Source organism: Neovison vison, chromosome 13 (assembly GCF_020171115.1).
Source record: "Neovison vison isolate M4711 chromosome 13, ASM_NN_V1, whole genome shotgun sequence".
In the NCBI taxonomy this organism is placed as follows: Eukaryota; Metazoa; Chordata; class Mammalia; order Carnivora; family Mustelidae; genus Neogale; species Neogale vison.
The window spans coordinates 147,425,093-147,451,520 of NC_058103.1; the positions used below are offsets into that span (position 1 = coordinate 147,425,093).

The following is a 26,428-nucleotide window of genomic DNA, read 5'->3' on the forward strand; positions in this document are numbered from 1 at the left end:
CGGGCTCTCTGCTGAGCAGAGAGCCTGCTTTCCTCTCTCTCTCTCTCTCTGCCTACTTGTGATCTCTGTCTGTCAAATAAATAAATAAATAAATAATCTTTAAAAAAAAAAAAAAAAAAAAGATTCTCTGGTCCATCAGCCTATACGCGGAAGGTCTTCAAAAGTGAGGCCTCCCTAGTATTCACCGTAAACAGCTCCTATAGTCTCACCAGTCAAACGTTTGGCCGTTCTCCTGTTGGCCCCAGATTCTGAGATATTCCCCAGTGTTGACAACTTAAGAGGCAGAAGAATGGCATCTCATTGTTCTAATTTATATTTGTAACTGGGGAGACTGGGCGTTTTTCACATATTTGTGGGCCATTTGTACTTCTTCTGGGAAGAGCCTGTCACAGCCTCTGTTCATTTTTCTACCCAGTTCGTTTTCTTTTCTTTTCTTTTTCTTAAATGATTGATACAGGTACTCTGTATTATGGATATTAATTCCTCGTCAGATATTTTTGTTTTCTCTGTCATTTGTCTTTTAATTTTGTTTATGTCGCCTTCTGCAGAGTTTTACAGTTTCACCATGTCCCATGCGTGTCTCTTCCTGCGGCTTCTGTGTTTCATGTCGTGCTTAGAATTTCTCTCACTGAGATGATTCAGCTGCTGCTTCAGACGTTCTGAGAAACGACAGCCACAAGGCTTGCAGCGGCAGCAAATCATGCTTATTCAAAAGAAAACGTTTATTTTAAAAATAAGAACTGTCACCCTAAGCATTTATTTAAATATTAATAGTTATGGGTAAAAATTATAAATGGTCTAACAAAACTAACAGCTTTATGGTCACAGATGGTGAGATGCTGACAAACAAGAAATAAGATCTATGTACATTGAGATCTGGTTGTTATGAGAATGCATACGAAGGCTTAAGAAAAGGTCTATTTATAGGCTTTGGTGGAGCCATAATCCCCAATCTTCTAGGGGCTCCTGATGCTGCTTGAGAACCAGGCACAGATGAATGGGGTCCAAATACGTTGGAGGATCTACTTTTAGAAGATGTCCTTCTGCATGCGGTGGACCCACTAAAAGGTGACAAAGAAAATCAAAAGGTTAAATAAAACTAGAAGTGAAGAGTCTTGCTCTCAACCTGCGCAGAGTTCTATCATTAGTCTGTGATTTTCCTCACTCTTCCACGTCTCCGTGCACTTCCTGCCTACAAATACCCCGTAAGTTTCCTTTACGGTTTCAAGGAATAAAGGACTGCTGCCCTTCGCACAATTTTGTTCTCAATTTGTCTCCTTAAAATGGCAAGGGTTGTTTCTTAATTTGGGGACTGGAGACGGACCCCCTGTGCCTGCTCTCCACCCCCACTGCTCACAGCTAATGATGAGACACCTCCCTCTGGACAGCAGAGCCCAGACCCACAGTCCTCGATCTATTATGACCAGGTGAGGAGGTGAGAATACCTTGATTTAAAGTCCCAGATGCTCGGACAACAGACACTGTGGAATTACAGTGCTGGCGCAGCTAAGAGAAAGGTAGCTTTGTGGCTGAGTGGGGCGCAGCGGCAGAGCACGGCGGGAACCTCACAGCCAGCCCCCTAGCGCAGGGAAGGTGGCCCACGTAGCTCACTGCGGAGGCACTCGGATCTGGCGCGTGTTGTCGGGCCATGCCACCAGCAGCTCGCTCTCTGGCCCACTCTCCTCTCCCACCTGCTGCCTTTAAAACCAGCTAAGAAGCCCGGCCACAGCCTGTGACAAAGTCCTGCCAGCACCTCACTTCCCTTACTGACCTGAATATACCAGCTCTTTTCTCCCTGCTAAGGAAACGCAAGAGAAGAACCCCAAGGCCAGCATCCTACAAGGATAAGAGGAGAAGCCTTTCCAGACTGTGCAGGTTACTCCCCGTGGTTTATACCCAGCCAAGTCGGTGCCCAGAGGTAATCCCTACAAGTGATCTTCCGCATCTCTGATTGGGAGGCCAGGATCTCAGGGCCACCGTCTGGTGGATCTCCGGGCCACCGTCTGGTTAAAGGCATTCTGCTGGCCCATGGGGAAGAGCACTTTTTCAACATTTTTAAACTCCTGCTTGAGGGCAATACCGGGCAGAGAAGCAGCCTTCAATTTCCCTGTACTGATTTCTTGCTGAGAAATTAAGCCCTGAGCGAAAACCTGCTGTTTACGTTGATTTACAGAACCAGCCAGCAGCGGTCCCTGCCGCAGCCGGGCCATCCGAGAGCCCAGAACACAACAGGTTCACTGTGTGTTACTGGGAAGATGTAAAGCTCAGAGGGCGGGTCGCGGAGTGAAGGTTTCTGGCACGGGGCCACAGAATTCTGGGGCTGAGCAGACTCTCAGCCAGGTGAGCAGCCTGGAAGCTGTGGGAAACCGCGCCCGTGGTGACGGGGATGAAGCAGGGGTAGAAGAGGCTGCTACAAGGGGTCAAAAAAAAAAGAAGGTTACAAACTCCCTGGTTTTGGTCAGAAGGGATTAGGAAAGAATCTCATTGTAAACTTACGCAGGCTAATTAACAACCAGCATTCAAATTGGTACTGGCTTTTGAAGAAGCGTGAGTTTTACTACTTCTTCCTAGATTAGGTTGTAACCCACAGGGCGAAGTGCTTCACTCTTAAAAACAGAAGTTGGAAAAACTGCAAAGGGAGCCAAGGGCAATGAACACTGAAATGTGGTGGGTTCTGCTGGAACGAGTAAGAATGCGAGGGTCAGAACGGTGTGTGAGGGGCTCTGCGGACTAGTGCAGAAATGAAAGCCTCTGGGCAGGTGTGGGTGAGCCAGAGGCCGGTCCTACCTGGGAAACTGAGACCGGCAGGGAAAAGCCTCCCACAAGCCTTCCCCAGGCCAGGCCTCAGCTACCTCATCATAAACCCCAGGAGGCTGGACCAGACGCCCTTTTAAATCTTCCTCTCACTCTGTGAGCTCCTGAGCAAGTGAGTATTTCCCAAAAGAGAGGAATTAATGAGGAAAATGAGAAAATGTCCCCACTGAAGAACATCTGCTGGTCACTTGCGCACTAAAAACCACAAAATGAAACTAACATCTACTAATGCCTTTAATTTCTGTACCCTGGCAGAAGGATTAGCACATACAAGATGTTTGTTTATGGACTTAACAAGAAAATGACAATTTGGTAACATTTGCCTTCCTTTCTCTTCCCCCACTCGATTTTTGTTTTTTATTACCCAGAAGGAAAAGAGGTAGAAAAACTGCGAAAGAAAAACACAATAGCTTGCAAAAGTTTGCTGAGGACTTGCTTCCTTTCTCCTGTAAGCATTTCCGTTATATTATGTGGTTACTTGGGGGGCCACATTCTCTAGGCTGACGGGGTGGTCCTGAACCTGCCAGACCTTGCTCACCTACAGGGCACGGGCAGTGCAATTATGAAGACAAAAGAAGTACTGCACAGATCATCCGCCAGGACCTGACAGGTCCTCGTGCGCTGCCAGCATGCAGGGAGCGCGCCAAAGCCACCGCATCCCAGCCCTGGGGCCAGGCAAAGGTGGGAGGCGGGAGGTGGGAGCCATTCATGCAGCCCCTGGAGGCCTGGCTTAACTGACCTCATTTGGTCTTCGCAGCTACCCTGCCCAGGTTGGGAGATCGGTTCTCCCAGGTCTCACCACAGGGCCCCGGGAGCTTTGGCAGGGAGCGTGCGGGGCCGCAGATGCCGCAGCAGAGAAAGCAGAGTGCAGCAGTACAATGGGATCATAAAAGCAATGGGGAAACAAAACCCTTTGTTTACTCAGCTAGTACAGGATTCATAACATATTAGGTGGAAAAGAACCTTAAGGAGAGTGATTACAAAGAAAAAAACTTTTTTTCAAAGGTAATGTCAAAACTGGAGACATTTTTGCAAAGTAGAAAACTTGAGTGATAATCAACTTAGGAGTAGAGATTCTAAAAATCTAAAACAAATGTTTCTGTTTTGGATTCAGTCTTAGTCATCACTCCATTAACTAGAGAGGCAACATTTAACAATGACTTATTTTAATAATGCTTCAGGGCAAATCGGAGCCATGGGGTTTTGTCCTCTCTCCCCGATGCACCCACCACCCCGTGGCCCATGGGGCAGGACCTACCCTTTGGTCTTGGAACCACCAAAGCCAGTTTTCCTCCTCTTAGGCCTCTGGGAGGCTGACATCCTCTTCCTCTTTCTTTCATTTTTGGTTTTATCCGTAAAGTAGTGAGAAGATATGGGTGTTTCCTCATCAAACTCCTCGGGGCCGTTTTTTCTGGTGCCCCTGCTGCTGCCCGGGCTTCTCAGCGGGGAACCGTCATCAGCTACAAGTGGACAGTGCAGATGTTTGTCCCTGATGGTGCGCTGGCCCAGGAGCCATGACGGTCCATGGGGAGGACCACCACCAGGGGGGCAGTTGGGCTGACACCCAGCTGCTTTCCTGGGGGCCTCCTGTCACCGGGGTTCATTAATTCCACAAGAATGGAAGATTCCTTGATGTCAGGGGACTCTGCCAGAGTCCTCAATGGAAATTTACTTTTAAAGTAACGAGATCAGAATTTATTAAAGAAACCCATGATAATCTCTCTTTTTAAAAGTAAGCTCTATGCCCAATGTGGGGCCTGAACTCACAGCCCTAAGACCAAGAGTCACATGTTCCACCACCTGAGTCAGCCAGGCACCCCAGAAATTTGTAAAAGTTTAACTTAACTAAGGACATCAGGTGTGGCTCTTACTCTGTCATACACGGCCTGTGTCCGTGTTATCGTTTGGGAGTTAATCCTGTGAAGCTCTTTGAAAAGTATAAAGGTATATAAAAGACAATTTTATTTATAATTTAACACATCCTAAAAAAAAAAAAAGAGCCCAACATAAGGGAAACATAACCGACTATGCTCTGTACCTCATCTTGAACAACAGTTATGCAGTAAACATGTGCCAGAAAACCCTAGGCCCTATTATACTCTTCAAAGACAAAAAAATGCTTCTTTATGTTACAGTTGGGAACGTATCACATACTCTGCAGGAAATGGGTTGGTACAAAAGCACTAGTTTGCAAAGGAGGTGGTAATTTCCACGAGGTACTGGCACCCTAAGGCACCTAAAAAGCAGGAAATCTTCCCCTGGGTCACGGGGACCCCAGCTCCATTCTCCCAAGGAAGGTATTTCCCGGCTGGTTGGGCTCCCCCTCGGGCTACCCGCCTACCTGGCGGGAAGGGGTCTAAGCTGTGGGACTGCAGAGTCCGTCCAACACTGGTTCACACGGGGAGCTGTCATCCCATCATCCTAGCTGTGGGACTTGGCACTAAAAAGGCTGTGAAATGGGGTGTTGTGAGGACGGAATGATACAAAACAGGCAAAGCTCTTGGCACGGTGTCTGTCCCTCAGTAAGTGGGAGCGATCATCACCACACTGTGGGCTGTTTCCACAGAGCAGCCCGTCTTATGTGGGCAAAAATCCCCTTCCAAACAAGTTACTACACTAAACAAATGTTAAGTCCCTACCAATATTCAAAGCAAGGCTCTTAATGGAATAATTACCACACAGAGGAATTTATAAAAACCTCGCTTTTCAGCATTTTGTTAATGGGTAAAAAATGGAGGAGGAGGGACACAACTTGAAAGAAATGCGCACTCATTCCTCATTCTGCTTATCTTTTCCATCAGCCTTGGGAAGAAACCCCTGCCGTCTATTACACAAACAGAAGAACCATTGAACTTGGCCCGTCTGTCTGTTGTGTCTTACTGCAGGGCAATATGCGGGAGGAGGGCATGGGACCTCGCATCTCCTACAAGAGCTCCATCTTGAGCTTCTCATGGTTCATGCTGTCTGTAGCTCAGTGAGGGGCTCACAGTGAGGGGCTCCACGGCCGGCCCACTGCAACCCACGGGACTGTCTGCTAGCGATGCCCTCAGTTGGGCAGATTCTCTCTGATAACGATGTTTATCTAGCATTCCAATTGCACATTCATTTTCCCCAAACATTTAAACTCCACTCTTAAATTTTATCTTTAGACATGCTTGTCAGATAACATGTCCCTCCCACAGATAAGGAAACCAAGCACAAAGAAGTTACTTGTGGCCTGCCACGGCTAGCAGAGTCGAGACAGGATTCCCTGGGCACTTGCCTTAACAGAACTGGAGCTCCTGGGCCCAAAGTCCTCCTCTGGGTTCTACTAGCAGGTCGAGTCACTGGCCTTCCTGGGGGGCGGGGCTAAGCGCCAGTGTCCTCCAAGAGTTGCCTGGAACAGCACAGGGGCTGCTCTGCACTTGAATGTCAGTGTCACGAGGTGGAGGAAGCGTTAACACAATCCAGAAACCACAAAAGTCTAAGCCGGTGGGATGCACTGCTTAACATTCAAACAGGCTTCTAGGGACGCCTGGGTGGCTCAGTTGGTTGGACGACTGCCTTCGGCTCAGGGCGTGATCCTGGAGTCCCGGGATCGAGTCCCACATCAGGCTCCCAGCTCCATGGGGAGTCTGCTTCGCTCTCTGACCTTCTCCTCGCTCATGCTCTCTCTCACTGTCTCTCTCTCTCAAATAAATAAAATAAAATCTTCAAACAGGCTTCTAGAAAACACAGTTAGCTGTATACCGTACCTGGCAATGTCCACCCAGAGTACTTCTGTAATACTGAAATCACTTCGGCACCGTATTTTTCCAGTTTATCTTCAGTAACACCATCAATCTGAAGCAAAACCTCAGGATCAGAAGATAAAGATTCTGTGCATGGGCATAAAATTAGGAATTTAAATTACCACCCATAGAAAACCCACTGAATTCACGCTCATTCACTCATTCAGCACATGCCTGTGAAGCGCCAACTAACTGCAGGGCACCAGGCACACGGGCCAATTTTCTAACCAGCAGTTGGTGCCAACAGAGGCAGGCGACAGGCCCTGAGGACAGGAGCCCATCATGCAATTGCAGCAGCAAAGGCGCTAAGTCAGGGCAGAGGGGGGCAGACAGAGAAGGGTGTGTGTGGGGGGGACTGGAGGTGGGTACCTGCGCTACGGGTCTCAGAGTTTAACCAGACTTTGCTCCCGCCCGCTGTTCTCACAACAAAGACTTGTCTAGCTGCCACGCTGATGCTCCCTGTTTTCGGAGAACGCCCACATATGTCTTTCCAGCTCCGACTGCTCCCCAGCACTCCAGACATGGATCTCCTCTTCCAGAAGCCCATAACTGAATTCGTACTCCACCCCCAACCCAAACCCGTGCTTCCTCCAGTCTCTCTGCCATGTGGGGTGAAGCAAGTCCTTGGACGGGAACAAGTGGGCCATTAAGAGTCCTCAGCATACAGATGGCCCATCAGTCTTGCAGCTAGACAAGCCTGTCGTTTTAAAGACTGCTCTGGCTGCTGCATGGAAAATGACCTGTCAGGGAGAGAGGAAACTGTGACCCGGCAGGAGACCCTGCGGGAGCAGGCCAGGATTCGGGAACTATAGTCAGGCAGGGCATGTGGGCGGAAGAGAGAGATCCACATTTCAGAGGCTGGGTCTGGGGGATTTGTGGAGGCACTGACTCTGGGGAGTGAGGAAGTGACAATTCCTACTCTTTGAGCAAATAAAGGGCAGATCTCAAATCTGTAATTTTCACATAATTTCTGTGTTTAGAGGAAAAGGAAGAGACCTGTGGGACAGACCAGTAGGTTTATGGAGGGTTAATGGAAGATGACGTTGGGCAGGCAAGAAGAAATCTGTCCCTCTTCGAGAAACTGGTGGCGTTTCAGCGGACTTTGTGGAAGATTAAATGTGTCTCCTGTTCCTATCTGGAGTTAGAGACCAGGCAGGGAACTCACTAATAGCCTAGGTACAAAATGCTGTATTTTCTTGATTCTAAGACATGCACAGCTCCATGCTGTGCCATTCCCAAGGTCCAGATGCATCCGACAGGGGCCGCTGGCCGAACAGCTGCCACCACCCATGTGTGTGAGGCCTCGTCCCGGCTGGCCGTGCTGTGGGGGCCTCAGCAGTGTCCTGGGTGCCCCACGCAATGTTGGTCAGAAGATTAGACTGTGAAGACACTGGAGAAGTGACCGTGATGCAGAAATCACAGGGTCATGGGGAAGGGATTTGGCATGAATAAAGCAGGTATCTGCCTTTGAGGAAAAGGCCACGATTCCATGAGCCACAACGAAGGGCTTAAAAGGACCTGAAAAGGATGCCCGTAGCCAATGGGGCAGCAGGACATCTGCGTCCTCGAGAGCTGTGCGGCTTCCCGCAGATGCTTTCTGGCATCCTTGGAGAAACGCCACCATCACATCAGAGTATCTGACTGGCGGCTTTGGTTAAATTGCTGGGGAGAAGAGTGGAGTGCGCTAAAAAGGCTGTGTCACTAACACTCTCAATACAAGCGCCTGGATGGCTCAGTGGGTTAAAGCCTCTGCCTTCGGCTCAGGTCATGATCCCAGAGTCCTGGGATGGAGCCCCACATTGGGCTCTCTGCTCGGTGGGGAGTCTGCTTCCCTCTCCCTCTCGCTCTGCCTCCTTGTGATCTCTGTCAAATAGATAGATAAAATCTTAAAAAAAAAAAAAAAAAAAAAAAAGACACAAGGGAAAGACACATATAGTCAAGGCCACAAATGGTTCCCAAGAGTCAGGTTTTGGATATGAATTTCTCTAAGTACCTAAATCAACTTGCTATGATTTTATGTGATTTTTATATATGCACAGAGTTACATACAATAAGAAATCTGTATTTAAGTAAATCAGAAACAATTCTTTCCATAAAAACACTGTGTCACTGTTTAATTAGCACAATGTTTTCTCTCTTAATAGTCCACAAAATAGCAGTCTCTGAAAACAGACAGCATCTCAGAGCTGATGAGACGCTGTGATGACCCAGGGTGGTAGGAATGGGAACAGAAGAGAGAGGAGGTGTGGATCATGAGATTTTATGAAGGAAGAATGCAGAAGGCAATGTGTACATTAACCAGTCAACTATGTGAGGGACTTATTTTACTTCCCAGGGGCTTTCTTATTAGGATTCTGGGTGGAGCTGTCAGAAGCTATGGAAATGACTATGGTCGTAATAAATAGCTATGGAAATAACTTAGGTCAGCTGAACTCAAGATAAGCAGTGTGCCAGATCTGGGTTCAAAGAAGCATGAAACATAAGGAATGTAGCTCCTCATTGCATAGACATCCGTACTTAACGTAGCCAAACATCATAAAGCAGGCAGATAATGAAGACAAAATCAATGAGTGACAGCAGGTATTACAGATTACAATTATCCACATCCTAACATCCAGCATTAGAGGGAGAAGTATAAAATTAAAATTATACTGTGTGTCCAAATAACATAGTACTGTATATGTCTTATTATTATTATTGTTTAAAAAGATTTTATTTACTTATCAAGGAGAGACAGCACAAGCTGGGGGAGCAGCAGGCAGAGGCAGAGGGAGAAGCAGGCTCCCTGCTGACCAGGGAGCTTCATGCAGGACTTGATCCCAGGATCCTGGGATCATGACCTGAGCTGAAGGCAGCAGCTTAACTCACTGAGCCACCCAGGTACCCCACTGTATATATCTTAAAGACCATATTTCATCTCAAGTTTAAGTTGCTTCTTTGAGGGACACCTGGGTGGCTTAGTGGGTTAAAGCCTCTGCCTTCAGCTCAGGTCATGATCTCAGGGTCCTGGAATCGAGCCCCGAATCGGGCTCTCTGCTCAGCAGGGAGCCTGCTTCCTCCTCTCTCTCTGCCTGCCTCTCTGCCTGCTTGTGATCTCTGTCCGTCAAATAAATAAATAAAATCTTTAAAAAAAAAAAAGTTGCTTCTTTGAGCTTTCAATTTAGAGATTAAATTAAAATAACGAAAATAAATCGAGCAAGATCTATGCTCTTAAAAAGTTCCTTAGCCAGATTAACTTCTGGCTTATTAACTCAGGCCATGTGACAGAAGACCATCCGTACCTGCAAGCTTCTTGAGAGTGACAGTGTTAAAGATATTAAAGTAGTGGACACCAAAAACTTTTCCCAGAGATTTGCAGACTTCTGTCAGTTCTCCAAGACACTTCTTCACCACCTCTTCCCTTTGAGATATCTTTGCCTCTAAAGCTTTCTGTTTTTTCACACTGCTGGAATTTTCTGTTTCCATAAAGTCTACCTTTGTGAGAGAGAAAGTGATCACAGGAGTGGGTACACGCACACTTGTATCCAAATGTAAGCTTCATTTAATTCTTACTTGCATTTGCATGGGTTTTTTTTCTTTCTTTTCTTTTTTTTTTTTTTTTGGTATTTCTGTTATGCCAAGCAGCTATAGCAAACGCCTCACGAACAAGGGCTGTGGATTCCTCATCTTTCCATCTCCAGTGCCTGGCACAGAACAGCTTCTTGCTAAATGTTTACCTAATGAATGTATGATGATTCAGAGACCAGACGACCCAACGGAACTCGCTCTGACATGTGCTACATTACTTGGGTTCGATTTTAAGCTCTTTCCAAATTAAGGGGAACAGAGTACATTCATGTAGGACAGTATATATAAACTCAGTATCCATAAGCTTTGGAGAAGCCCCTCTAATTTGCAGTAATATATTTCTGCCCACTCACTGTAAGATAATTAAATAAAATAAACATTTAAAATATCCTACCTTTAAATGCCCATTTAGGACAGTTTGGGCTTTATTTCCTGGCATCACATAGGCAATTGGTTGGTCATTGGCATTGATATATAAGTCTTCATCCAAAATCTTGTCAAGTATCAATTTTTTAAAAAGTCTTTCAGCATTGTGTCGTGAATAAGTAGATCCCTTTCCAAATATCCCCGACTGAATTTTTGCACTCTTACTCCCTGGTAAGAAAGCCCAAGGAGTTAGATTAGTAAATGTAGGTATGTATGTCAGAAGCCTCCAGTAGGAGAGGCTGAAAAAGTCATTTATGGACAGGTCTGGATAAATGGAGTGGATAATCTGTGCCACAGGAAAACCCATGGCACAAACATACCCATTTCCATAAAGTGAGAATATCTGAGTAGAACTCTAAAATTTCTATGGTTATATATACTTTTCCTCATCTTTTTATAACACAGATTGAACAAAAACAGCAGCAAAATAAAGCTTATCACTTTAGGATGTTGCACTTACAACTTCTAAAATTACATTAGAGCAAAGAAATCAAAGAGAGGGTTACATAACTCAAAGCACTTCGTATCTCTGTGCTACATTAGGATAACGGTGCATTACTGATTTCCTTACAGAAAAATTTGGACATTTTCACAAATGCTATCTCTGGTCCTGTACTGAAACTCGTGTGCGGTCCAATTGTTTAAGCCCATACTTTCTGTGACCCTCACGGAGGAAGCCTTGATAGAGTGTAAGACAAAAACACATCACTCCAGGAGACTGCCTCCTTCCTTCCTCTTCCTATTGGCTGAAAGCACTGCACTGGCCTGGATATCTGGTCTCCTATCCAATCTGCTGTAATTATTAATGTCTTCATTGTAAACATAACTTCATTACAGCAATCTACTTAAGAAGCCTCGTGACGCTGATTATAATCGGAATTAACAGTTACTCTGTAAAGCTTTAGTTCTATTTTAAGAGTTCCAAATAATTACATTATTGTAAATGTCAGATGGCTTCTGGTCATCTATGCCCCATGATTCAAGGTTTCCTTCCTTCAAGTGGTTTGAATCCCTGAAATGTCATATCACAGGACCAGCCCTAGAGCTGGCAGTAACTAAGAAAGCTGGAAAAACAAAGAAACAAAAAAAGGTGTGTGTGTGTGTGTGGGGAGCTGCTTGTGAGTTTGAGCCCCAAACGGGTTGCAGAGATCACTAAAATAAATAAATAAATAAATAAATAAATAAATAAATAAATGTAACAAATAAAAATAAAAAAGCAAAACACAATCTTCTTAACATGAAAGAGATAGTGAGGAACTAGGTACGCCAGAACAATGTTTGATTCAGTAATCTTCCTGGGAATCTACATAAAACGAGCAATCACAGGTGCAGCTGAAGGTGTATTTAAAAGGCTATTTATCACATCATCATGTATAACAGAAAAACATGTCCTTAAATAAGACTAGTTAAAATATAGCTCATCAATATGATAAAATATAAATTACTAAAAGCTAGAATAGGGCGCCTGGGTGGCTCAGTGGGTTAAGCCGCTGCCTTCGGCTCAGGTCATGATCTCAGGGTCCTGGGATCGAGGCCTGCATCGGGCTCTCTGCTCAGCAGGGAGCCTGCTTCCTCCTCTCTCTCTGCCTGCCTCTCTGCCTGCTTGTGATCTCTCTCTGTCAAATAAATAAATAAATAAAATCTTAAAAAAAAAAAAAAAAAGCTAGAATAAAAAAGTTAAATAATGCTTATATCCTGTTATGTAGAAATGATATAAATTATATGTACAGTATGATAAATATGTGATTGTGAATAAATACACATTAAAATAATAGCGCTTTTTTCCCATGTTAGTTGTATTTTCTACATATTGCAATGTGGAGTGATCACGCATCACTCCTATAATACATTATTTTATCTGCAACCTCTTGTTCCTCCTGACCCTCAAAGAGGTCCAAACTCAAAGGCAAGAATCCAGACGGGGGGTGGGGGGCGGGTGCCTGGGTGGCTCAGTGAGTTAAGTGTCTGCCTTCATCTCAGGTCATGATCTCAGGGTCCTGGGGAGTCCTGGGATCCAACCTCACATGGGCTCTGTGCTCAGCAGGGAGTTTGCTTCTCCCTCTTTGTCCCTCATGCTGTCTCTCTCAAATAAATACAATCCCCAAAACAAAACAAAACAAAACAAAACAAAATGCCCTGGTGACTCAGTTGGTTAAGTGTCTGCCTTTGGCTCAGGTTATGATCCCGGGTCCTGGGATGGAGCCCGGAGTTGGGCTCCTTGCTGGGAGCCTACTTCTCCCTCTCCCTCTGCCCCTCCCCAGCTCATGCTCATGCTCTCTCTCTCTGCTAAAAAAAAAAAAAAAATTCAGAAAGGGAAGACCAACACTAACAGTTGCTTTTGTCTGGAGGAAAGAGCAGGTCCAGAAGGAAGAGCTGAGGAACTGAGTAAACCACATTCCTACACCAGTCTAGGCTATTAATGTTTTAAAAAATAAATGCACCTATTAATTGCTTTATCTATTTTTTAAATTAAAGTGAGGCATGTACATGGGAAAAATAAAATGTAGTACCAAAAGGTTTAGGATGAAAACCAACATTACTCTGTCCCATCCTTCTTCCCTCCCCCATCTTCCACTCTTTTGGAAAGCAATCATGTTTTTTTTTTTTTTTTTTTTTTTTAATTTTAATTTTCAGTAATCTCAACCCCCAGTGTAGGGCTTGAACTCATGACCCTGAGATCCAGAGTTGTGCTCTTCCTGGGGTGCTGGGTGGCTCAGTGGGTTAAGTGTCCGATTTCGGCTTAGGTCATGATCCCAGAGTCCTGGGACCGAGCCCCACACTGGGATCCCTCCTCTGTGGGGAGCCTGCTTCTCACTCTGCCTGCTGCTCCCCTGCTTGTACTCTCTCTTCTTTGTCAAATAAAATAAAACCTTAAAAAAAAATCAATCTCTATCTACCTACCTATGAATATATGTGTTGTGCTCTTCCCTATTGCGCCAGTTGGGTGCCCAAAGGCAGTAATTTTTTTTTTAAGATTTTATTTATTTGAGAGAGAGAGACAGCGAGCACGTGAGCATGGTGTGCAGACAAGGCCAAAAGTGTGTGGAGGAGCAGAGGGGGATGGAAAGCAAGAAGGAAAGACTCCCTAGCAGACTCAGGAGCCCATCTTAGGGCCCTGAGATCAGGACCTGAATGGAAACAAAGAGTCAGGTGCCTAACCAGCTGAGCCAGCCAGGCACCCTGGCAGAGTCCTGTTTTTTGTTTTTTTAAAAAGATTTTATTTATCTGTGAAAGAGAGAGAGAGAGAAAGAAAGAGAGCACAAGCAGGGGAGTGGTAGGCAGAGGGAGAAGCAGGCTCCCCCCGAGCAAGAAGCCACACGCGGGACTTGATCCCAGGACTCTGGGATCAAGACCTGAGCCAAAGGCAGACGCTTAGCAATTGGGCCACCCAGGCATTCCCAGAGTTCTGTTTTAAATAGCTTTTGTTTTCAGCTCTTCCCGTGGCCACCTCCACAAGGAACTCAAAACTCTTGCTGTCACTCCCCCAGCCAACTCTACCGCCTGCCATTTACCCATGACCCCCACCCTGCTATGAAAGATGAGGCTTCATCTCATTGACACTACTCCCTACACTTCACCTCGACCCAAACTTGGCTAGTTATATAATAAGGGTTAATCTACTGATAATTTTGTAACTTTAGTTTTATTTATTTGTAAGAGATTTTATTTATCTGACAGAGAAAGAGAGAGAGAGAGCACAAACAGGGGAAGTGGTGAGCAGAGGGAGAGGGGGAAGTAGGCTCCCCTCCAAGCAAGGAGCTTGATACAGGGCTCCATCCCAGGACCCTGGGATCATGACCCAAGCCAAAGGTAGACGCTCCACCCAGATGACCCTATTTTGTAACTTTAGACAGAACTTCTGGTTCCTCTCTACCTTTTACATAAGAGGTTATTAGCACCCCAAGTCTTCCAAGTGCTCCCCCTTTTGTTTATTGTACCTTTATTTTTACATCATTAAGATGAACACATCTTGTCTTGTTCCCTAAATGTATTTTAGTCCATACGTTGCCTCTAACTGTTGCAGTTTGTCAGCAGTGTTTATGGTAGGTTTCCTTCCTCACATAGAAGAAGGTCCTGACTCCCGTGTAACCCTCAAGAGAATGTCTACCGCACCCAGAAGACTGGATTGCTTTCGGAGGCTTATCAATTACTCAAAATTGTATAACAACTTCCCTTGTTTTACACTTGACCTTGGCTCTCTTTGTATAATCTTTCCCATGGAATTTCTAAATGTCTTTCTCCTTCTGTTGAGAATTAACATTTGCATTCTTTACTGTCATAAAAAAAATTTCATTTCTTACTCCTTCTCACATTGCTTGGGACCTGTTTTTCTTGACTTTGTTAAAACCTGTACAGAGGGCTTACTGGACCTGCTGCATACCCGTGGATCCGGGCCTCCTTCTCCCTGGACCCATGGGTCAGCTCCTCTGTTTATGGTATCACTTTCTTTGCCTTCTGGGCTCTAGTCACTGATATTAATCACAGGTTTGGCTTTGGTTTCTTTTTTCCAAAGTTTTCAGGATTATCTCGGAATGGGTCCAGAATATGCCACTGTGGCATGAAAATTATTTTGAGCAGAAGGCATCTGAGTTCCTGGAACCTCTTATCTGCAATAAAAAAGCAGACCCCCCACCCCCCACCCCCCAATTGTCATAAATTCTCTCCTTGGGAGCAACTGAAGAAGACTGATTCTTACTTATCATCAGGGAATGAGAAGTCTCCATACCATTCCTAAACACTGTAACAAAACTATCCTATCTCCCTCTCATCTATTCTCCTAAGGGCCCTTATCTTTCCAAAACACCATTTGTTTTCCCATAAGTGTTCTTCTCCCCCTCCCTTTCCATTATTAAGATGGTATACAAGCCTCAATTTTAATTGGCCCTTTTAGTCACATTTTTAAGAAATCTGTCTTTTGTCAGTTTAATTCACAGGCCCCCAACCACTAGATCTAACAGGATGGAGGAAAAGTTTTTCCTCCCCAACATCATTTTATTCTTGTTATTCTCAAATCTCATAAAGCATCTCCTTTGGCATTCAGTGGACGTTTTAATCTGAAGGTCTTTTTCTCTTTCACTCAGGGAAATTTTCTCTTATCATTGATTTGATAACTCCATCTCTTTATTTTCTAATTCAAAAATTTTGTCAGATTTCACATCTCCTAAGAACTAACCTATATTTTTCCTTATATTTTCCATATATCTTTTTGCTTAGGTCTTAGAAAACGCTGACATTACCTTTCAACATTTCCACTAAACTTACTTTGTCAATCATTACAAAAAAAAATTTTTTTAAAAGATTCTATTTATTTATTTGAGAGAGAGAGAGAGCACAAACCAGGAAGTGAGGCAGAGGGAGAGGGAGAAGCAGGCTCTCGTCTGAACAAGAAGCCCGATGTGGGGATCAAACCCAGGACCTGGGATCATGACCTAAACTGAAGGCAGGATAGTTAACTGACTGAGCCACTGAGGTGCTCCAATCATTTAAAATTTTTAACAGCTCTAGGAACGCCTGACTGGCTTAGTCGGAGGAGCCTGTGACTCCTGATCTCAGGGTTGTGAGTTTGAGCCCCATGTTGGATGCAGAAATTACTTAAAAATAAAAAATTAAAGAGATGAATAAATAAAAATTTTAACAGTTCTTTCTCATTCTTTGTCTCTTTTCTGTAACATTCTATTGTTACTTAAGTCTTGGTGAAGATTCTAAACTAGGAGTTTCTCCTCTATACCTCTTAAATTACTTTCTAAATTTTCTTTATCCCCAGGGTCAAATAGTTACTTGGTTTCTCTTGGTTGTCGAGTTGTACTTAACCTTCAGGGATCAGGTTAAACTTTTAAGGTGGATTTCCTCTGTTACTTAAAAAAATTTTTTTAAAAAGCTTTTATTTACTTATTTTGGTGAGAGGGAAGTATGAGTGCACGGTGGGGAGGAACAAAGGGAGAGAGAATTTCACGCAGACACCCCACTGAGCTCAGAGCCTGACACGGGGCTCGATCTCATGACCCTGAATTCAGGGACGCCTGGGTGGCTCAGTTGGTTAAGCAGCTGCCTTCGGCTCAGGTCATGATCCCAGCGTCCTGGGATCGAGTCCCGCATCGGGCTCCTTGCTCTGCAGGGAGCCTGCTTCTCCCTCTGCCTCTGCCTGCCACTCTATCTGCCTGTGCTTGCTCTCTCGCCCTCTCTCTCTGATACATAAATAAATAAAATCATGACCCTGAATTCATGATCTGAGCCGAAACCAAGAGTCAGATGCTTAACTGACTGAGCCACCCAGGTGCCCTTCCTCTGTTATCTTCTATCTATTTCCCCTCAAATTCCTCTCCTGAATGGGAATATTCAGGTTTGCTTTAGGGTGAGTGGGCTAGGTGGTCCCCAAATGCTACTTAGGGGTTCTGGCCCCTAACTCAGCTGCCCATCTATTCCTCACAGCATTCATTTTTGTTCTAGAATCAATTTCAGGTTGGCATTTGATGCAGTTCTTTCCTCCTATTTCTGGCTCCCCTGCTTTCTTCACTCCCATCCCGTGGACCTGTAGACTCACTCTGAGGCCTGATAACAGAGTTCTGCCTGGTCAAGCACCACCCCCCGCCACGATTCTCACTCTACATTCATTCTGCAGGTGGCTTATTGTATTTCATTCCACTTGTCACCATGTTTCTATCTATTTCCTAAAAGATTTGAAATATCTTGAATCTGGTGATGTCTCTTCTCTGGTTCTCTTTGCCTCAATGAAGTGAATCCTCATTTTGTTTCCTATTATTTAAAAAGGGCCTCTAACAAACAAAGAAGAAGGTATCCTTTTGCCCAAGCTGCCATCTGGAACTGGAAGTCACTCAATAGGTAATTTTCTTTCTTTTCTTTTTTTTAAAGATTTTATTTATCTATTTGATAGATAGAGACCACAAGCCGACAGAGAGGCAGGCAGAGAGAGAGAGGGGGAGAGAGGGAGAGGGAGACTTTGCCCCACTGAGCAAAGAACCCGATGCGGGGCTCGATCCCAGGACCCTGGGATTATGACCCGAGCTGAAGGCAGAGGCTTTAACCCACTGAGCCACCCAGGCGCCTCTCAACAGGTAATTTTCCAAGCAAGTTATATTTCACTCATTCAGATGAAATTGTATATGCTTTAATATTTTCTTTGTATTTATTATTACTATTATCTTTATAGTCATATAGTTGACATATAATATTTCATCAGTTTCAGGTGTACAACACAGTGATTCAACAATTCTGTACGTTATGTATGCTCAGCAGTCATGTTATCACAATGTCACCGACGACATTTCCTATCCTGTCCTTCTCATTCCCATGACATACTCATTTCATAACTGGAAGTTTGTACCTCTTAATCCCCTTCATCCATTGTGCCCTATTATTTGCTTTTCTGAATGTGAAAACCTCACATTAGGAACATATAAATTCTATACAAACAATTGGTATAATTCATTAAAGCTAATTTTCTTTCATTACTCGAAAAAGTTTTATTCTGAAATCTTTAATTTTTTTTTTTTAAAGATTTTTTTTTTTTTTTAATTTGACAGAGAGAGATCACAGGTAGACAGAGAGGCAGAGAGAGAGGTAGAGGGAAGCAGGCTCCCTGCTGAGCAAAGAGCCCGATGCGGGACTCGATCCCAGGACCCTGAGATCATGACCTGAGCCGAAGGCAGCGGCTTAACCCACTGAGCCACCCAGGCGCCCCAAATCTTTAATTTCTATAAGACAGGCAAGAGAGATTTTTTTCTATGTACTTGTGATAAATTCTTTAGATGTTCAATTTTATTTTTAAAAATATTTATTTATTTGAGAGAGAAAGAGAGAGCGCATGCCTACACGAGCGAGCACACAGAGGCAGAGGGAGAGGTAGAAGCAGGCTCCCCACTGAGCAGGGAGCCTGATGCGGGGCTCAATCCCAGGACTCTGGGATTGTGACCTGAGCCAAAGGCAGATGCTTAACAGACTGAGCCACCCAGGTGCCCCTAGATGTTCAATTTTAATTGTTATAACTCAAACAATAAAAAAGATAACTTACCCAAGAAAATGTCGACAAGCATATTCATAGTAAATCTCCCAGAAGGACCTACGTGGTTTTTATTTCTTGTTCCTTGTGATGAACTATGTTCTTGAACAAATCTTACAATATTTTTTACATCATCGGTCACATCTCTTGTCTTATAATCCTGTGAGTAAGAAGAGATTACCTTCTGCTGTAATTAAGATGATACTGAGATCACTAGGGTTTCATACTGTGATAGTCTCATAACAAACAATTTCCAGACCAAAACCAAGATCCAAACCCAAACTTCAAATGTTCTTTCTTTTCTAAGCTCTTACATTAACCTTGTGTCTAGGACATTAGCATGACCACATCTATGTCATTACTGGGTTGTAGACATACATCTCAGTCTTTCAATTGCCCAACAGCATGCTGTGGGGAGGAATATCCTTTCTTCCTTTTCAAGCCCTTCACACCCTCTAGATCAGTGCTCTGACACTTAGATGGTGATTCCTGGGATAAAAACACTGTCCAACCATGCAAATCTGGGAGTTCTGATCGCTTATGGGGTTTGATCGCTTATGGGGTTTCACAGTCAACCCTTTTAATGATCTCCTGTTAGTTTCCTTTTTCCTTCTCCTTACTGGTCTGCAAACTCAGCTTACTTTTTAAAGCCCCCATTACTGTATGATCTGTCTGCTTTCTTTTAGCCTAGATCTCCAAACTAGCAATACTAACCAGCCACTGTTCTAAAAAGCAGCATCATACTTCTGGTCTTGGTCTATGTAGCCTCCTCACGGTCTAACCCTTGTTCTTCTGCCACAATCTCACGACCTCAAGACTAACAGGTTTCTGGTCTTATTCTAACAGCTGGTACTGACTCTGAGACTCTATCCAGAACCATCACAAAACAGTGCTCTGTCATTCTCTCCAACACCATCCCTGCCCTAATTCTTGGTGACTCAGGGGACAGATGATCCTCCCATCTTGGCCTCTGGCATCTTGATCTCCTCTGCCCCAGTGACCCCATCTTCCACATATGCCAGCCACTCCCCTGAACACACCTACCACCTTGGACTCACTAAAAGCAGCAACCCCTTCATTCTCTGAATGCCCCTTCATGCCATCTCGTATATTCTGATTCCAACAGCCCACTGGGCCTGCCTATCCACTCATTCCCCTAATGAGTGGACGCTCCCCTAAGTCAGCTTGGATTCCACAGCCCCTCATTACAATACTACCCTCATTACAATACTACCTCTCATGGGCCTTCAGCTTTGCCCTTAGGTCCATTCATCCCATTCATTGCTTGATGATACACTCAAGATTCAAGTCTTCACCACTCTGTGCCTAAACCGTGGCAGCTGACCTTGGCTGGAGACACACAAACAACCATGCTGAAAGTGAAAGTTCTGTATATTCATATATATATGAAAGCCTGCGGGTTTGTCCCTCTCCACTGGACCTGTCAGACAACTCCAGCCACGCTTCCTGCTGAAGCCAGTGGTGTCTTCTGGGCTCCTTCCCTACTCGGCTTAGCGGCAGCACTGGAGCAGTGAGCACTCCCTCCTCCCTGAAACGCTTCCTGTACGGATTTCTGATCTTCCCCTTACCTTGCTACTTCTCTTTCTTGGTCTCCTTTCCTAGTCCCTCCTCTTCTCCTTAATCTCTTAATGTCCTGGAACTCAGTCATTCGGTTTTCTTTTCTTTGCCCTAACCTTATGCCCCTGAAGATTTCATCTGCTCTTGTGGCTCTGAATACCATCTGTATGCCAACCACTCCCGAACTGGTAGGTACCACAAGCCCCTTTTCAGAATTTCTGAATCTAACAGATTTATCTAACTCAAAACACCCCAGACCGAACTGATCTGCCCTGCCAAACGGCCATACCCAAGCCTTGTTGCTGAGGGTCAGTCACACCACCCCTCCAGCTGCGGCTCTGGCCTGCCGCTTCCTTTTCCCCAACTGACTTTTAGCCCTGCTCTGCTACACGGGCTCCCTTTGCTATCCCTCAAATGCACAGGTATGCCCCCACATCTGGGAGCCCAGAATGCCCACGTCCAGGGAATGGCTCAGCTAAGTCCCTTTTCAGGTGTCCGTGGCTCAGGCAGGCTGCATCTCTGTGAGGAGACCTCCCTGGGCCACTGCACCTGGTCCTGCTCCTGGCATCCCACTCACTGCGCCAGGCTCCCACACCGCTGTGCTTCCCGTGCCCTTATGCTGTCCATACTCAGCCTCCCTCCGCGGGAATGTAAGCCCCACAAGGGCAGGGATCTTTTTATTCTGTTCAGGGATGCATCCCAATCTCCTAGACCAGCGCCTGCCACACAGCAGGCACTCAACAAACATTTGTGAAACAAGAACGGATACTGATCAGCAACGTCCAAGTAGAACCGGCCATGAATCCGCAGACCCAACCTTCTGTACTGGCTAGTGCCGCAGACCTCTGTGACTGTGCTTATCACACGCCATGTCTGTCCCCCTCCAGTCTATGAATAGGCTGTTCTTTTGTGAGTCTGCGATACATTTCAAATAATGTATCAAATACGAAAATGCTCTATAAACTGTAAAGGACGGAGACATTAGAACATAGAATTACCATGAGAGGTAAAATTAAGTACCTAATGACTGAATTTAACTTCCCATGGTTATTTTTAAAGCAGACGAATTGCCATTAATTCTTCATAGTTTTTAAACAACCAATTTATAACTTAATTGACCTGATTCGAACACACAGTATACTATTATAATTCTTCAGAATGAGAACTTCAAATATATATTGAGATTTGAATCTACATATTCTCCTGCCCAAGTTGGATCTTTTTGGATATTTACAGATGAATGATACTTCTAAAATATCCTATTGTACACATATATAACCTCAATATTTGGGATGGGTCCAGGGTATTTTTTATAGGCTTCTAATTCAAAAGTTATTCCACAGAATTACTATTAAATGTTTCTATTCCAAATTACCATGGGGAAGAAGCCACCTTTCCCTGGTTCAGTCCCTGAGGGCCCACTTAAGGTAACCTAACTTGTATCTAACTTTGTCGAATTAGAAGTCTTGGCAATTTCCTGAATCACAAGGAACTTAAAACTTTCTTATTTTACCTTTGTTTTGCAGCAGTTATCACAAGAAACATCTGGGTACTTCTTACAAAAATCAGGATTAAATCCATTTTCACCAAAGTAAGCCAAAAGCTGTATTCTCCTGCATTCTGTTATATTTTCACAGTAATGCACCATACTGTACAAATTATTGAAGTGAGTCTCTCTGGTATGATGGTTTCCATCTTTTTCCACTAAAAGGGGTAAAGAACAAAATAAAAATACTTATTAGAGTAGAAAACAAGAAAATAACACAGAAATATTTGGAATAGATTCATATAACTTTAAATATTAATTAAAATAAAATTACTAATAGCACCATCTATCAGTACGACATCATTTCTATATTATGACAAACCATGTATTTATGTTTATCCCTCAGATTTCTAGTTTTATAGGAATAAATGAAGACTGTCACCAGGAGTAGCTGAAAAAATTTTCCCAATCTTCATGATTCCCAATGATGAAGATGGGAATCAAATTTACTGTATTTATCAGACAAGCACGCCGGCTCAGCTGGATGTTTGAAGTCAGCAGAGCAAAGCAACCATGGCAGTGTGGGCCAGGCCCCCCCCCCAACCCCTGGTGCCTGGGATCAGGTAGTTATGCCAGCGGTTCCAAAGCCACGTGCCAAGGAGCCCCGGGGTGCTGCAGTGAACTCACGGGGGTGCTGGCAGGGTATTTTAAATTTAAGGGAAACACAGTGATATTTGAACACCATACAAACTGCCACTCTCAGGTCATGCTGCCTATATTCCTTCCAATGCCATCTCTGTGAAACCGAAGTTTTGGCAGTTGCTGTGATAAATACAAGAACCTCCAGAAAAATCCATGTGAAACAGGAAATAAGGGTGGCAGAGTCTAATCTAATTTCAAGGTTTGAGAAACACACGCACATACTTTCCGTTTGTAAGAAACCTGAGGTTCGTTAAGAATGAAAATAAAACTTTTTTTTCTAGTTTATGAGTATTCTTTTTTTTTAATGTTGCTAAGTGTTTAAAACTTAAATGCTTATTGAATTATTTGGATCTAACTTAATATAGGCTCTGTTTAAAAACACAAATGGTCACGCTAAGTTGTTGTGTTTTTTTTTGAAGATTTTAGTTGACAGAAAGAGACACAGTGAGAGAGGGAACACAAGCAGGGGGAGTGGGAGAGGGAGAAGCAGGCCTCCTGCCGAGCGGGGAGCCCGATTTGGGGCTTGATCCCAGGACCCTGGGATCATGACCTGAGCCGAAGACAGATGCTTAATGACTGAGCCACCCAGGTGACCCGTGTCACACTAAGTTTTAAAGTCTCACTTTTTTCACTGAAAATCATCTTTATTATTTTTTTTAAAGATTTATTTGAGAGAGAGAGAGAAAGAGCACGTGTGCGGGAGCACGAGAGGGAGAGAGGCAGGGTCTGACTGAACAGCAGACTCCCCGCTGAGCAAGGAGCCCGATTTGGGTCTCGATCCCAGGACCCTTGGGACCATGACATGAGCTGAAGGCAGAGGCTTAACTGAGCCACCCAGGCGCTCTCACTGAGAATCATCTTAGTAGAGTGCAAGGGACGTGGGCTTTGGAGGTTAGACAGACCGGGGCCCCATCAGGGCTCCGTGACCTACCGGCTCTACATCTGCTGTGCTCCTGTGTAAAATGAGGACAGTAACAGTAGCCTGTGAGGCCTGTTGTGAAGACTGGATGAAGGGATATAATCAAGCAGTTAAGACAGTGCATACAGCAGGTGCTAAACAACGTCATCTATCTACCACCGGATTCGCACTCCCCCTGGCCCCCCACTCCTACCACTACTGCTGCTCATCAGCGCTCTTGGAGGCAAGTTACAAAACCTTAAAGAAACTCCCTTTCCCCATGGGGTGAACGCCATCTCGAAAACCAGGGATGACGGGCACAAAAAGTGACCGGATATTTGGCACAGTGCCTGGTTAAGTGTCATACCCCACGTACAGTGCCTGTGGCAGGATCCATTCAGAAGTGGTCTCAAAATAACAAATTTATTTAGGAAATGTACTTAACTATCACGACTTAGTAGAAAAATGGGCAAAGGGTACAACAAGATTCTAGAATATGAATTCACTTTAACCTGGCAGGTCTAGGTCCGGAAATTTATCCTAGATAGACAGCTGCACAAACGCCCACAGATATGTGCAACAGGTGCTCAGCACCGAACTGCTGATAACCGCGCAGAACAGCAAACACTCAAAGTCTCTCGTCCAAGAGGACCGGGTAAACGGACATGGAATGCGATGCAGTCGAACCACACGTATCAGTCGGAGTATTAATTACATCCTAGTGTAGACTGATAACAAGCTGTATGTCTACATATAATATAATCCCAAGCACAAATGGCAAAAAATATGCATTTGGCAGGGATAAACAGCAAATATAGGATATTACTTCTCTCTGATGGGCGAGTGGAGGGCTGAGGGAGGCGAGGGGGGCAGTTATTTCCAAACCCGGTGGTGAGGGTCCATTCTTTTTCCCATTCTACCGTTTCTGCATGTTTGAAATACGAGTTACACGCAAGCACGCATGGAGAGGTTGGATCTAGAAGGCTACACAGGAAGCCAAAAGCTGGATTGACTTTCTAGGGCCGGACTGTGTGCAAGGCATGGTCTGGACATTTTCCACCGTGTCCATGTCTACATACACACGTCCACACCACTTGAGTTTTACATGACAAGCCTGTGTAACGCTTGTATAACTATTTAAAGAAAGCCAGCAGCAGATGCTCCCGGGAGACCATAGGAGCCCGGGGCTCGGCTTACTCAGGATGAGTCTCTTCAGCCGGGTCACGTCGTGGTAGGTGTAGAAGAGCAGGCAGTGTGACGTCTCCCCATCTCTCCCAGCTCTGCCGGACTCCTGGTAGTAGCCCTCCACAGACTTAGGGAGAGATGCGTGGATCACGAACCGCACGTCAGGTTTGTCGATCCCCATTCCGAATGCTATTGTTGCACAGATAACCTGAGGAAACAGCACATACCTCTTAGGCTCAGAACAGATGGAAAGGGACATTTTAGTAACAGGCGCCTCGAAAAGCTCTATCCTCCACTTTATCCCGCAATCTAGTATCTTAACTAGGTCCCATTATTGAGGATGACTAATGTGAGGTCTTCCTATGGATAATCTGCAATCCGAGGAAGGTCCGAGAAGGTGAAGAGGAGCTCATGGCGGCAGGCACTTTCTCGTGGGATCTGGCATCATGGAAGGGGCCAGAATCAAGAGCCATCATGTCTTGGGGGGGTGGCCACTGCTTGCTCTCTTCTGTTGCTGATATGGAGGCATGAGGGGCACTGTCACAAACGAGCGTTCCCAGGGCTTTTGCTCCCAGATGTCACCAATGCCAGCTTTTCTTTTCTTTCTTTTTTTTTTTTTTAAAGATTTTTATTTATTCATTTGATAGAGAGAGATCACAAGTAAGCAGAGAGGCAGGCAGAGAGAGAGGAAGGGAAGCAGGCTCCCTGCTGAGCAGAGAGCCCGATGCGGGACTCGATCCCAGGATCCTGAGATCATGACCTGAGCCGAAGGCAGCAGCTTAACCCACTGAGCCACCCAGGCACCCCACCAATGCCAGCTTTTCTGATGCTTTGGGGACAATGGCATTCTCATCTGCCCCCGTGCTTACCATCTGTGCTCCCAGTGGGAGCAGCTGACGGATCACACACGGGCTCCTTTTCCTCAACAGCTGATTTCAAAGGAAAAACTTGTGAAATTTTTATTGGAACTCACGTGGGTAAAAGTCTGAGAGGTGCTTCTACTACAAAAAATACTGCAGACTGTGGGATTAGCCTATGCAAATTACTTAGGACAGGAAAGGTGACAGTTAAATTTCAGGAGCTTCATAAATCCACTTTTAGTAAAAAAAAAAAATCATTTTCAAGAATATCCCTTTTAGTTGCAAATGTAGGACTTATTAACCCAGACAAAACCATTACATCTCCAGCTTTATTACAGAAATAAAGCTGCAAGACACCCCCCCACCTTCAAGAAAATAAACAGCGGCTGTCAGAACAGTATTTCAAAAGCAGCAGAACTACCTGGCAGCCAGACGGAGGCTGAGGACATGGTCTCGGTGACCGAGGACCAGGGTGAGCAAGTGCAGGCCATGGAGTACACGGCCAGCACAGGCGTGCTTGGTGGCACCGGGGATGGCTGTGGCCTCATCAGCCCTCTAAATTTATGGCACTCTGATGGAAGGAAGTGTCCTTGGGAAAGAGCAAGTCTCCTGGAGCCTCTAGTGGTGGAGAGCAGGTGGAGAGGCTGTGCGGAGAGGTGAGGCAGCCAGCAGGCCTGCTGCGTTCCAAGAAGTGGGGTGCGGGTGCGGCTCCCCTTTTCGGGTGCAGAGTGCAGGCTCCCAGTGAGGCGATCCCAATGCCAACTCCCCCTCTGAAAGCCTTTACTTTGTGTCACTGGGAAAACTGGCTTAGTCAAGCTGTTACTTCCTTATTTCTGTTGCTTTTGAAACTTCAGACTATAATAATGTCTTTGTGGAGAAAAACAATGAGGTTTTAGTCTATCTTACAAGTCTAACAAGATCAAGGTTGTCCGGTGACTGTATAATTACACCTTGACTGTGAGGATTAGCCAGTCTGAAAACAGAAACAAAAACGCACCCATTAAACTGTAAACTGTATTTTTACTTTACAGAACTTTAAACTGTATTTTTGATCAAAGTGTTTTATGTACATATATACAGATATGTATATATGTGTGCATGGCTATTACAGAACATTTATACTAT

At 44.9% G+C, this 26,428-nt stretch overlaps 1 protein-coding gene across 3 annotated transcripts in view; it reads right to left on the reverse strand.

The window, feature by feature from the left end:
* Window positions 1-130: 130 nt before the first annotated feature.
* BLM (BLM RecQ like helicase) overlaps window positions 131-26,428 on the reverse strand; it is a 92,235-nt gene continuing 65,937 nt past the window's right edge. For 2 of the 3 annotated variants that reach the window (XM_044232185.1, XM_044232187.1), the window contains exons 15-23: window positions 24,456-24,651; window positions 23,292-23,363; window positions 21,686-21,876; window positions 18,607-18,754; window positions 10,546-10,745; window positions 9,866-10,058; window positions 6,549-6,671; window positions 4,073-4,274; window positions 131-1,061 (exon numbers count right to left, since the gene is read on the reverse strand). In XM_044232185.1, coding sequence (XP_044088120.1) covers window positions 884-1,061; window positions 4,073-4,274; window positions 6,549-6,671; window positions 9,866-10,058; window positions 10,546-10,745; window positions 18,607-18,754; window positions 21,686-21,876; window positions 23,292-23,363; window positions 24,456-24,651 — 1,503 coding nt within the window. In that variant the 3' untranslated portion in view covers window positions 131-883. The remainder of the gene's footprint in view (window positions 1,062-4,072; window positions 4,275-6,548; window positions 6,672-9,865; window positions 10,059-10,545; window positions 10,746-18,606; window positions 18,755-21,685; window positions 21,877-23,291; window positions 23,364-24,455; window positions 24,652-26,428) is intronic. The other variant, XM_044232188.1, reaches the window with a different exon arrangement.